Consider the following 12,661-nt stretch of genomic DNA (forward strand, 5'->3'; position numbering starts at 1 on the left):
CAAAAGATCATCAATTATCTTCATAGGCAGGTCGGCAACCAGGCATTGAAAGATAACTTTCCTACATTTGTATGATCAGCTAATGGTAGTACCCAGCCCCAGCCATGATTCTTCATACCCTATTCATCTCCTGTCTTAGAGAGACAATCTAAGTCCAAAAGAAAAGAGGAGTAATTATTTAAATACTGTCTGAGGTCATTAAAATACAAAGAAGAGCCAGCATTATTTGAATAGCAACTAATTCTCTAAAAAGCCATTCTGCATGGAAAACACAATTACCACATTTATAATAAAATGTTTTTTGTAGTTGCTACGGTTCAAAGAAGGCTAAGAAGTGAATGAGAAAACCCTAGCTGCATGAATATCTTCCATTGTGCCAGAGGCCCTGGCAGTGTGAGGAAGGACGAACAAAGCTGCGAATGGTACTCACTCAGATTCTCCAGCAGATGCTTGCAGTCATCAGTGGCGACGTCGTGCGCGGTCCGGTTGCACTTATCTCTCCTTTCTGGCTCAAGCCCTCCATGCTTACACAAGATTTCCAGGCAGTTCTGTAAAGGCAGAGGCTCTATTACCTCACGTCCAAATGAATAAACTCAAATGAAAAATTCAAGGGAAAAGTCATTCGCCTGTAACAAGCAAATCAGAAATTCTCAGCTAGAAATCGTATTTCAATTCCAGCAACCCAAATACACACATTAATCTAAACACTGGCTCAAGATGGAAAGCAAAGAGTGCTTCATTCAAATGTGAATCACAGACCACAACATCGCTCCACAGAACAGCCTCTTAGGTTTCAAGAGAAAAAAAGCTTACTAATCACTCATGTTGCAGAGTGAAATTAAGAAAGAAATTGACTTCGGCAGACAGTCTCCTTTTATGGTAATTTGGCAATATGAAGCAAAAAGACTTTTGCTACAACCGGTGCTCCATGCTATCTTCTAGATGATGAACTATTTTCCTGGTCATGTAAGTGCAGGGCTCCAATTTTAACAATTCTGCCTCAGAGTCCCCACAAGCACTTTTGTATTTAAGATCTTACACTTCCCTATTTTTATTTGAAAAATATGAGCACCATGTTGATTGAGTTTTTAGAAAAATTTTCCCAGTAGATATTGAAGATACGCGTCCTCTCTTTTGCAGCTCTTTCTTCTTTTATGTTGCTTCAGGAGATCCCCACCAAAAAAGTATCAGTAACCTATGAACTGGAAACTCTGAGTTCTCCAAAATTTTTCATAACAACGTAGAAGTAAGACAATATACGTGTAAACATTTTCAAGTAAGTAATTGCATGGTGGATGGAACATCAGGATACTGGCCAACAACCCCTGAAATACCAACTTTAACTACTTCATGATTTGTTTACGGATATCCCACCAGAATAAGCACAAAACTGAACAGATCAGAACCATAAAAAGGAACTAGCAACAAAACAAGCAACACTCCATCTCTCCCTTACACACACACACACACACACAGGCTTTGGGTGGATTTCATTTTTTCACTTCTAACATTAGTAAACCAGGTAGTCTGAAAATCTTGCTGTAAAACATCTTTTTCTGTTTTGTAAAACACAGAAACATAATTTTTCCTCTTTTTATGTAAATATTTTTATTGACATATACTATACTCATAGGAAAGTACACAGATAAGCTTGAAGTATCACACAGTGAACATAACTATGTAAGGTGCACTCTGGAAGCCTCCTGTATGTTCCATCTCAATCACTAGCCCCTCCCCTTTATCCCACAAATAACTGCTGTGATGATTTCTAATACCAGTGATTGGTTTAACCTGTTTATCAACTTAATATAAGTGGAATCACACTGCAATTTCACTTTTATATTTGGCTTCTTTTTGTTCAACATAACGTCTATAAAATTCCATATGTTGGGAGTAATCATAGTTTATCCTTTTTTTAAAAAAAAGTACTGTGTGGTATTCCATGTGTGGTATATGTGAATACGTCATAATTATCTATTCTCTTGTTAATGGACACCAGGTTCTTCTATGGACATTCTTTTTTTTTTTGTTTTTAAAGATTTTATTTATTTAAGAGAGAGAGACAGTGAGAGAGGGAACACAAGCAAGGGGAGTGGGAGAGGGAGAAGCAGGCTTCCCGCCAAGCAGGGAGCCTGATGTGGGGCTCGATCCCAGGACCCTGGGATCATGACCTAAGCCGAAGGCAGACACTTAACGGCTGAGCCACCCAGGCGCCCCTACTATGGACATTCTAGTACGAGTCCTTTGATGGACACATGTACACATTCCTGTTGGGTGTTATGTTCAGAGCTGGCCTGCTGGGTCACAGGTTATGCGTATGTTGTTCTAGGTCAGTATACACTGCAAAGAGCTTTCAGAAGTGGCTATACCAATTTCCGCTCCCACCAGGAGTATATGTGAGTTCCAGTTGCTTCATATTGTCCCCAAAACAGACTTTAATACATGAGTTCTTAAGGAAGTACAGGAAATCCCTTAGGGTCAAAAAGAAAGCAAGCAAGATAAAACCACCAATTAAGTGAAATCTGAACAGGAAGCCAATGCTGGTGTGAGGGCCAAGTGGATGTAGGGAATCTTTTCAGATGCTGGGGGGATGGGAGACTAGGTCTTTAGAGCCCCAAAATGGAGAAGCTGAACCAGGGGTTTGCCTGCAAAGGGAAATGACTAGAGCATTGGTTTCTCACTGCCCCTGCTCAGGTTGGAGGGATCTCCTCCAACAACTGTAATCAAAGTCTGTTTTTTTTGTAGATAAGTCTGGGGTTCAAATTCAAAAACTCCCTAAGCCAAGAAATGAACTGAAAACAAAGTCAAATATATAAATAACAGTTATCAAACTGTTATGACTAATTTGTATAATATCAGTAAATGCATTAGATAGTAAATGAAAAATTCAGAAATGCTGACTTAGAAATAAACTTTAATGGGAAATTAACTAGAATGCAATCGGAGCACTAAACTTTGTGAATTCCCAGAGAGGAGATAAAAATAATATCCTTATTATGCAAGTTAATACTTGCAGCAAAAGCAAAAACAGACCTGGATCCTAATTTTGCAAATGTAAATGATTTTATCTATGACTGTTGGTAAATCATTTAACTTTTCTGTTTCAGTTTCCTTATCTTTGTTTAAATATCTGTATTTATAGGGTTGTTACGTGATTTAAATGAAAAGATGCATAAAAAGTTTACATTCTCAGCAGGTACTAAGCTCTCAATATTTATTAGGTGTTATTATTATAATCGACATAATCACTAATTAGAAAATAGCCCAAATATTCAATTAAGTGGTGAGGAATTATAACACATCAACGAATATCACTGATCTCAATATAATTCTTCTAGGTGACGTTATTCAAATCACAAACAGAAATGATAAAAGATGCAACCAAAATTTGCAAGATTCTTTTACTTCTGACCTTTGAAGTGGATTGCATATAATTTTTATTATTCTCAGGTAGGTCAGTGGGCAATAATACAAGCAATGACTTTCTCTATAAGGAAGCAAGCAATGTCGGTCCCCAGGAGGACAGCAGGGTGATGCATCTCCAAACCCTCTGCAAGTGTGAGCTCCACACCATGCTGGGCTCCATGGGGAACAGGAAGAAGTTGAAAACCTCCACCCAACTGACACTTAACAAGCACAGCTACAGTTTTTGAGTGCATACTAAGTGCCAGGCACAGTTTTAACACTTTGCAAATACTTAGTGCTCATTACCCCCGGCCACTTTAAGGAAGAGGTACCAAGCACTCTGCCAGGTCCTCTGTTAGAACTAAGGGTTGTGACGATGAGTAAGGTAATAATTCTGCTTCTCGGGGTAGAATGCAAAGTGTCGTAGAGACGTGGGCAAAATGGCACTGAAGTGATGTCCAAAGTTGTACTAGGTGGAAAAGAAAGGAAAGGTGGAGAAAAGAATCTAAGCTCTCTCCTCGATGGGTGGGATTTGTGAACAGGATAAATGCTGTGATGCCAATCACTGCCTCTGGAAATGGATTCCCAGGAGGCCTAAACCGGGCAGTGTCCTACCCAAGTGACATAGAGCAAGAGATCTGGACAAGTGGGTTTAAACCAAAGTCCTATTCATCACGATAGAGATACATCTGCTACAACAGAGACTTAAAAAGCAGAGGTTTAAGCTTAAATTTTCACTTTCACTCACATCCCACTCTCCAAAACGTAGGTAGGTGACCTTATTACCTGCAAAGGAGTCTGGAGAATGTAGTCTTTATTTTGGGTGGTCACGGGCCCCAAACTCTGCAGAATCCATTATTAGTGGAAGGGGGGAAGAGCTGTTGAAGGTCAGTGGCCCACCTCTGCCACGGTCCTTTAAGGAGAGCTGAGAAGCAAGGAAGAAGTGCCAGGGAGACTAAGAAGGAACCCCAAGTCCAAAGAGCTAGATAGAAGATCAAAGTCAGGGTAAGGAGCTGAGAGTCTGACATTGGGCAGAGGGAGGGAGAGTGAAAACAGCCTGCAAATGCACAGGGGGGATCCACTGGGGGTGTGGGTATGCCCACTGTCTGGCAGGGCAGGGTGATGGGGGCTGTTAAAATGAGAAATAATGGCATAAGCAACAAGGTAGATTTCGGGGTGAGTGGACAAAGACAGCTGGAGTTAGCTGTGAAGGGCTGAGTTCTAAGGTTGGCATGAAGTTAGGTTTTCTGTAGGCATGAGGATATATTCAGGTAGCAGAGTGCCATGAGAAGCTTGATTCTGAAAACCAACTGGTACATTTGGAAGGTATACTGGAAAGGAGGGTGAAAAGTAGGAGCTCAGTAAGAAAGAACTGCAGTAACAGTCCATTCACTTATCGGTTCAGCCAACAGTACTCATGGGCCAGAGACTCTGCTGGACACAGTACATACAAAAATGGAAAACTGATTTCTTTTTTTGGAGGAGATGGAAAGAGAGACAGGCATGCCAACAATTAAAGTAGAAGCGCTCTAAGCGAAGTGTGGAGAGGTGCCCTGGGAACACCTCACTTCTGGAAGCCAAGACTTAAGCTGAGATGTTTTCCAGACAGGGAAGGGTCAGGACAGGAGAAGAGGCCATTTGAGGTCATGAGAAGAACAGACGAGACAAAGGGAGGGAAGAGAGAGCACAGGGTGTTTGCACCGCAGCCACCAGTGCCTGCTGAGAGCACAGAATGCATTAGGAGAGGAGACAGGAAGTGTGCCTATAGAGGTAAACTGAGTCTAGATCAGGAAGGGACTTGTCTGTCACCATATAGGTCTGGCACGATCCTGGAAGTGACGCTAAGCAGGGAAATTACATGACCAAGTTCCCCTGTCTGAAAGGTCCCTCTCATGGCGGGCTAAGGGGGTGGAGAGGCCGCAGATGAAGAGTCTGGTGGAACCTGCAGGAAGCAGACGAGGAGGGCTCCCCAGGGGCAGCGCCCACGAGACATGGAGGAGGCAACATAGTCAACATTCATATGTGAAGGAATAAAATAAAATAAAATCTAGTTGTACCAATCATTGAATTCGTTAAGTCAGGAAGAGGAACAAGCGAACACAAAAGCGAGGTGATGGTACTGGATTCAGAAGGAACAAGAGATGCAGCAGCTGGGCCAAGGAGCACAAACATGGGAGCACGGGGATGCAGCCACATGGAGCTGTCTGATGAAGCAAAAGTGAATATAATCATCAATGGGGTTACCATATAATTCCCCAAATGGTGTACTTTCAAGAGTAAAAAGTGGGGTACTGTTAATAGTTACACTGGGATGACAGGCATAAAGAATGACTGCACTGGGCAAAGGAATTTTGCTGCTCTAGTTTCCAAGGAGATGCCCTGTAAACCGTGGCCCTCCTGAATAGGACCTGCTTGGATAGATTCAGGAAATGGTTAAGTAAGGCTGGAGACAGTATTTTGGAATTTCTATAGGTTATAAACTGGGGATAAGTAAGATCATGCAAGGGAAAAAGTACAGAGCACAAGGAGGAAAAGGGTCAAAACCCAGGTCCATGAAATGTGTTCGCGGAAAACAAGGAGAGTCCACGTCCTGGGTAAGGGGTGGAACAGGACTCTGGCTGGCTAAGTTTAGATTAGAATCCTGTAGGATCCTGTCGGTTAATCACTGCTGCTCCAATTAAGCAAGGATGCAATACTCTGCACTGAATATTCTGGAATAAGTGTTAAAAAATATAGCCTTCCCTTTGTTTACTAACAGCTGAGTCAGTCTGGCCTTTTCAAAAATAATTTTATAAAAGTTAAGGGAAAAAGGAAAATAATTGTTGAGAATCTAAAGCATAAAAACAGATTCCAAAGCATAGATTTCTGTTTACCACGATCCACATCTGGTTCCAACTTCATAAGAGTTGGTCCAACTTCATAAGTATCTTATCTTTCTCCTCTCCCAGCCAGTGACCGAATTCCGCATGACGAGGAAGAAACGGAGTGACTCCCACAACCTTATTCCCTGCAGCCATGACCCAGGGAGAGGAGATCTAAATCTCGGAGCCCCCTGAGGGCCTATACTTGAAATACACACCCTCATCCAGACCACCCACTCGGATGGATGCTACTGCCTCAGAGGAAGTGCCTGACACTCCCTGGCTAGAAGAGAATCCTGTATCAGGCAGACCACAACCCTAACACAATGCAAGAATGGCCTAAAGATGGTGCCCTCTTGTCACCATCTTTAGGCCATTCTTGCATTGTGTTAGGGTTGTGGTCTGCCTGATACAGAGGGCAGTAGGCCTGATCAGAGGGCCTGATCAGAGGGCAGTAGGCCTGCCCAGAGATGACCGCTAGGATGCTAGAAAGGTATGTCTGGAAGACAGGTAAAAAGCTAGGTTTGAAGATCGGGGTTTGGGGCCAGTTACTGCAGAAGCCACAGTTAAAGCTGAAAGACTGGATAAGCTCCTAAAAAACAGGACCAGCCAATCGCAAATGGAGCGTGGGAGTTGCTTATGGTTAAACAAAAGAGAAAACCAGAAAAACAAAGAGAAAGATGGTCCTGGAAACAGGAGGGGAAATGAGGATGGGGCAGGGTCTGAAAGCGGAGGAAGGAATGTGCATGAGATCATCAGCACGTTAACCCAGACAGACTGAGCGAGACCCTGAGAACTGAAGCCACCAGCTCCAGTCATATACATAAACTAGAATTAGAATCTAGTCCTGCAGCCGAAAACACACACAGTCCTCCGAAATAAAGAATCTCTTTGTACGAGAGCTTCAACAACAGAGATATCAAATTCAGAAAATCTCCCTCATGTTTCTGCTGCACAAAGTTGACATGTCAAAGGTCTCATGACACAGCCGAGTTTCATTAAGAAACTCTTCTTTCTATTCACTCTGTGATGAAAACAAAGGTTTATGCTCAATGATTCATCACAGGCCGGCTTTAGAGAGAGGCACTCCTATTACCAAACACTCAACGGTGACTTGCGTAAATTGCTTAACCACTGGGAGAAAGAACAAGGACTAACACGGGGGAAGAGTGATTTGGGAATCTGACCTTCCGTGAACTGACCTTACACTATTTTCTGAGACTTGGTTTTTTTTTTTTTTTTTTTTTCCATCTACAAAATGAGGAGGTCGGTCTCATGAGCTATATTCCTTCAAGCTCGAAATTCCACCATTTTTTACTGAAAAACACGTGGAAACAAGTAACGATGTACTGCTACCTTACGTAGGTCAGACACATATGCTGCTGGACAGAGAAGAAACATCCATTTTCTAAGCTCTGCTTGTGGTGAAGGTAGAATTTTTCACCCACACAATGATTAATTCAGAATTGTAATTATTTTTTTTTCCCAGAAAATCAGGCTTAGGAACTTAGCTGTAAATGGATTACCTCTCTGGAGAACTATCTCAGCCAGGACATGAGCTCTGTATTAGGCAAATGGCGCAGAAGAACTTTCCAATACCTCTGACTAGGAAGGAAGGCAGCATGGTACAGTGTGAAGATAATGAAACCAGGCAATCTGGCCTTCATTCCCAACTTCTCCCTATTACTCCCTCCAGGGCTTAAATGTCCTAATCATAAAATGAAGAGGCTAGACTGGAAGATGAAGTATCCATTCTGGGGCTTTAAAAAAAAAATCTATTATTTTAATCTATGATTCTACTCAGCAGTGTGCCAGAGTTGTCAGTCATGATCACTTTTAAAAATCTCTCTTTTCTCGTTCAAAATTTATCTTCTGCCTCTTAAAGAAAATACAGGGAGAGTCATTTTCCATGAGAGAAAGCGGTCATATTCCCCTTTACTCAACAATGACAGACAGAGCATCTAGTGTGCGAAGGGCCTGAGGATCCAGGAAGATACCATCCTTGATTACAAAAAGCACCAGGACTAATAAGGAGTTCATAATTAAAGAGCTGAACAGCAACATAAATGCCCTACACATCAGGGTAACTCACCCTGGGAGCGCTTTCTCTCTCTGCTTAGCATGAGAGGTTCAGCAGCTGAACATTCTGGATCAGTGATGCTCTGGGTTTCTTTTTTTTTTTTTTTTCCCTCCAGGTTGAGCATGTATATAACCCACTCCTATCAGTAACATCTTGCCTTATACTCAGAGATTTTCTTGAGGGGGTGGAAGTAGGTTGAAAACAACCCCTTCAATGTGCCTTTCTACCACCAAATGAGATTCATGGTCTTAGATGAACTGTGCATTTTCAAATGTAAACTTTTCACAGTTCTCATCTTTGCCTCCTAAAAACTTTTATATCATATATATGCATTGCATCTCATTCAAATCAAGACATGTATATCAAGCTCACAAAGTTTTTGTACTTTTTTGTTAAAGGGTAAAATAGGAGCAAACTACTAACAAGCAATACCTCCACATTTAACTAAATCATGCCTTTTTCTCACTAAAAAAAAAAAAAAAAAAGTCCAAAATGAACAGCTTCTGTTCTAGGTCATAATAACAGGAAGTTACCCTACCAAGAGCTCCAAATGCAATTTCTAGCTATTCCCAGATATCTCCATCTGGATGAACATCTCAGCACTTAAATCCAGTATGTCTAAACCCACGTTCTATCTTCTGATAACAATGACGCCTCTTCTTTTCTCTTTCTGGTAAGGTCACTGCTTCCCTTTTCGTCCGCTCCCTCTTTTTCTGCATCTAATCTCTCTGCACTATGGACACTTCTGGTCTGTAATGTCTCTCATTTCTGCCACTCTCTTCATCTTTCACCAGTCTCTCCTTCCAGCCACCAATTTTTTCATAACCCCCAATCTTCTATATGTTATTGCTGAATTAATCATTCAAACTATAGAGCTGATTATTTTGCTCCCTTGTACAAAACATTTCGGTGGCTTTACTCTGACCAGTAAATAAAGCCCCAATTCCTTAAAATGTCACTGAAGTCCACACCAAACTATGAAACCCCCCAGTCTCATCTTATTTCTCACTACCCCTCATCAGCCCAACCAGTGCTGTTGCCCACTTCCCTACTTGCAGTCTCTGTTCCTGCTGCTGCCCAATCTGAATGACTCTCCAATCCCAGTGATGAGTGGCAAATTTAACCCACCCTGCAAGGCCAAAATCACTTCCATTGCCTCCCGAAAGAGCCATTTCTGAGCCTAAGATCCCTGTGACTCTGCTCTCTATGTGCATTCTTTTTTCAGAAAATAAAATAAAATTTGCATTTTTATACTGTGCCAACTGCATGTCCATTACCCTTATTTTAATTTGTTATGTTCCCTTATCTACACTTGTCTTGTATCCTGTTCTCTTGCCACTGAACCAGGAGTTAGCTGATGGTATAAATGATCCCTGCAGATGTCAGCTTACAGAGTGCCTTGCACTCAGGAGCTCCCTAATAGCTTTTTATCACTAAAGTACATTATTGCTAAACTGATCAAAACAGAAAAAAGCATGAGTGAATGGCCTACTATTTCCTTAATAATCAATCATTTTCTACTCTGATGAGTGACATCTTGAGCCCCCTCTTACCTACCAGTAAATCAGCACAGGAAGAGTATAAGTGAGGAAGGTCAGGGTCAAGAGCCTGCATTTGAATTCTGGCCCTCCCTCTAACCAGTAGCATGGCCTTGGTCCTTGAATCAAACAATCTAGTCAACTAAATTAACATCAAACTCTTTCTCCTAATTTTACTTGGGATTAAAAAAAATGTCTGAAATTACTCCCACATTTGTTAACAAACTCCAAGTATTATTTTTTTAGAAGCGTCGGGGTGCCTGGGTGGCTCAGTCAGTTAAGCATCTGACTTTAGCTGGGGTCATGATCTTGGGGCCTGGGATTGAGTCCCACATGACAGGCAGGAAGTCTGTTTTTCCTTCTCCCTCTGCCCCCCCCCACTTGTACACGCTCTCTCTCTCTCGCTCTCAAATAAATAAACTCTTATTTAAAAAAAAAGAAGTCTCATTTATGGTTGACTGTAAATACTACTGGACAGAAGTCAGTTCATATTGGTAGCTGATTGTCTCCGGCAAGGATATCAGTCAGTCTCCAATCATTCCATTGAAATACACTCAGTCAGTAGCAGACATCTGTCTCACTCATCAAATTACAACTGTGTAATGATGCCAGCTGCTACCAGACACACCTTAAAACCTTTTGAAGCAGCAATATGGGCAGCGGTCCAGCCTTCTCTGTCAGCGTGGTTAATGAGGTCTGCAGGAACAACAGGCTTGGATGTGCCTTCAGGACTCTCTTCTCCTTGATCCAAGTCAAAGACACCTGACTCGGGTTCCTCCTCATGCAAAGAGTTTCTGCAAGCTGGTCCTCTATGGTACATAAGAAGCTTGAGGCTGTCCACATTACCAGTGTCCACAGCTGCGTGTACTGGTGTCCAGCCATCCTGAAAATAAAATGACCAGGAAGAAAGGGTTGATTACAACAGTAATGTTGAGAACAGTATTATTTAAAATTCACCTCTAAATGTTCTTGGGCATGAACCAGTGAGCTGGGAAAAGCAGGCATTCCAATCCTGAATATCACTGATGAGCTGAGTCAAGTTCTCTGACCTCTGTCAATTACTGTATTTCCCATTGCTGTGACTCATGTTTGCTGTTTTGTAAGAATTTCCACTCAACAGTTAACCATCTGGAGTTTAATAATACAAAAGAGAATGAACTTTAGCATAAAGATTTTTCAAAATTTAAAACGAAGTGCAGTATTACTAGGAATGTACTAAACGAATGCTGCTATAAGCCAGTTTTACTTATAGGGCAGTCCTAACTGGTGATCTTAGAATTTTATGCCAATGACTCTTGAAGGAAAAAAATCTAGATGATGGGGAAAAGGTAGACGTATGGGAAAAGCAAGGCCAAATAAGTTCATGAAATGTCTATGGGCCTCTATTGAGAGTTCTGTGATTGCAGTTGGAAACTGATAAATGCACGCTTAGAAAATGTTCCAACTACAATTATTGGGACCATTCTCTAGAAGATAATTCTGCGAGGCCTTCATCATCCACTTAGCTGGTTGCTAGAGTAAATTCAGAACTCTTTTCTAGGGCAGTGGTTCTCAAGTGTGGTCACCAGACCAGCAGTAGCAGCATCCCTGGGGAGCTTGTTGGAAATGAGAGTTGAACCTCCACCCAGAGCCACTGGATGAGAAAGTCTGGAGGTGAGGCCCAGCCCTCTGGGTGGTTCCGATGCACCAAAGTTTGACAAGTACTTTTACAGGGAAAATCTTGGTCCCCTTTCCATCTCTCAAGGGTCTTCCCTCCACTCAGGTACCAGTCTTCATGACATTTTTAAGACTTTCATTAAAGAAAGAATTATTTTGGTGATTTGTATTTTTTTATTTTATTTTCCTATCTTTGTTTTCTTTTTGGCCAATTTTTCACATGGGGTATTTCATATTGCTATATTAAATATCTTTCAGTGAGCTAAAGCACCTTTATTTTAAAAAATTTATGGAGTAGAAGGAAGGAAAGACAGTACGTGGTAACAATGTACATTTAGAGTGAGTCATCTGATCATCTGCTAAAGCCATCTCTTGATGAAGTGGACTTTACTCTGGTTCTGTACTTCATACCAGTGAAGTCGACTTGGCTAAGGCAAGACCAGGGCTGGGCAGTAAATGGAATACCTTAGAGTCCTTGGGCATACTCCAGCTAGGTAAAGCATTTCATGGCTTATTCTTTGTTGGGCTATGGACACCTTTACTTGGGTAACCCTTAATTAGGCCCCAGAGTTTAAGTGCTCCTGACCTTCCCTAGTCAAATCTCTTGACTTTTTCCTGATTTTTACATTACAAGGGCTATGTAATCATTTCTTTTTTTTTTTTTTTAAGATTTTATTTATTTATTTGACAGAGATAGAGACAGACAGCGAAAGAGGGAACACAAGCAGGTGGAGTGGGAGAGGAAGAAGCAGGCTCATATCGGAGGAGCCTGATGTGGGGCTCGATCCCATAACGCCGGGATCACGCCCTGAGCCGAAGGCAGACGCTTAACCGCCGTGCCACCCAGGCGCCCCTATGTAATCATTTCTGAAAAACTTTCAATTTTCCATTCCCCCTTTGATTTCTTATTAAAAGTCATAAGAAATAATTATTTTCTTCAGTTCCTCTATCAAATATACTGTTTATCTCTGTACTTTGGAAACCCTGTACTTCCAATGATTTTGTTCAGATATTTGCCCAAAGAATACAAGAACACTAACTCAAAGTGATACATGCACCCCTATGTTTATAGCAGCATTGTTTACAATAGCCAAGATATGGAAGCAGCCCAAGTGTCTATC

The 12,661-nt window shown here is 41.6% G+C and overlaps 1 protein-coding gene across 1 annotated transcript in view; it reads right to left on the reverse strand.

Moving 5' to 3' along the window:
• Positions 1-12,661, reverse strand: part of CTTNBP2 (cortactin binding protein 2) — a 145,369-nt gene that overhangs the window by 45,152 nt on the left and 87,556 nt on the right. The window contains exons 8-9 of the mRNA XM_019797705.2: positions 10,513-10,767; positions 431-548 (exon numbers count right to left, since the gene is read on the reverse strand). Of these exons, the coding sequence (XP_019653264.1) occupies positions 431-548; positions 10,513-10,767 (373 nt within the window). The remainder of the gene's footprint in view (positions 1-430; positions 549-10,512; positions 10,768-12,661) is intronic.

This window comes from Ailuropoda melanoleuca, chromosome 1, assembly GCF_002007445.2.
Source record: "Ailuropoda melanoleuca isolate Jingjing chromosome 1, ASM200744v2, whole genome shotgun sequence".
Taxonomy (NCBI): Eukaryota; Metazoa; Chordata; class Mammalia; order Carnivora; family Ursidae; genus Ailuropoda; species Ailuropoda melanoleuca.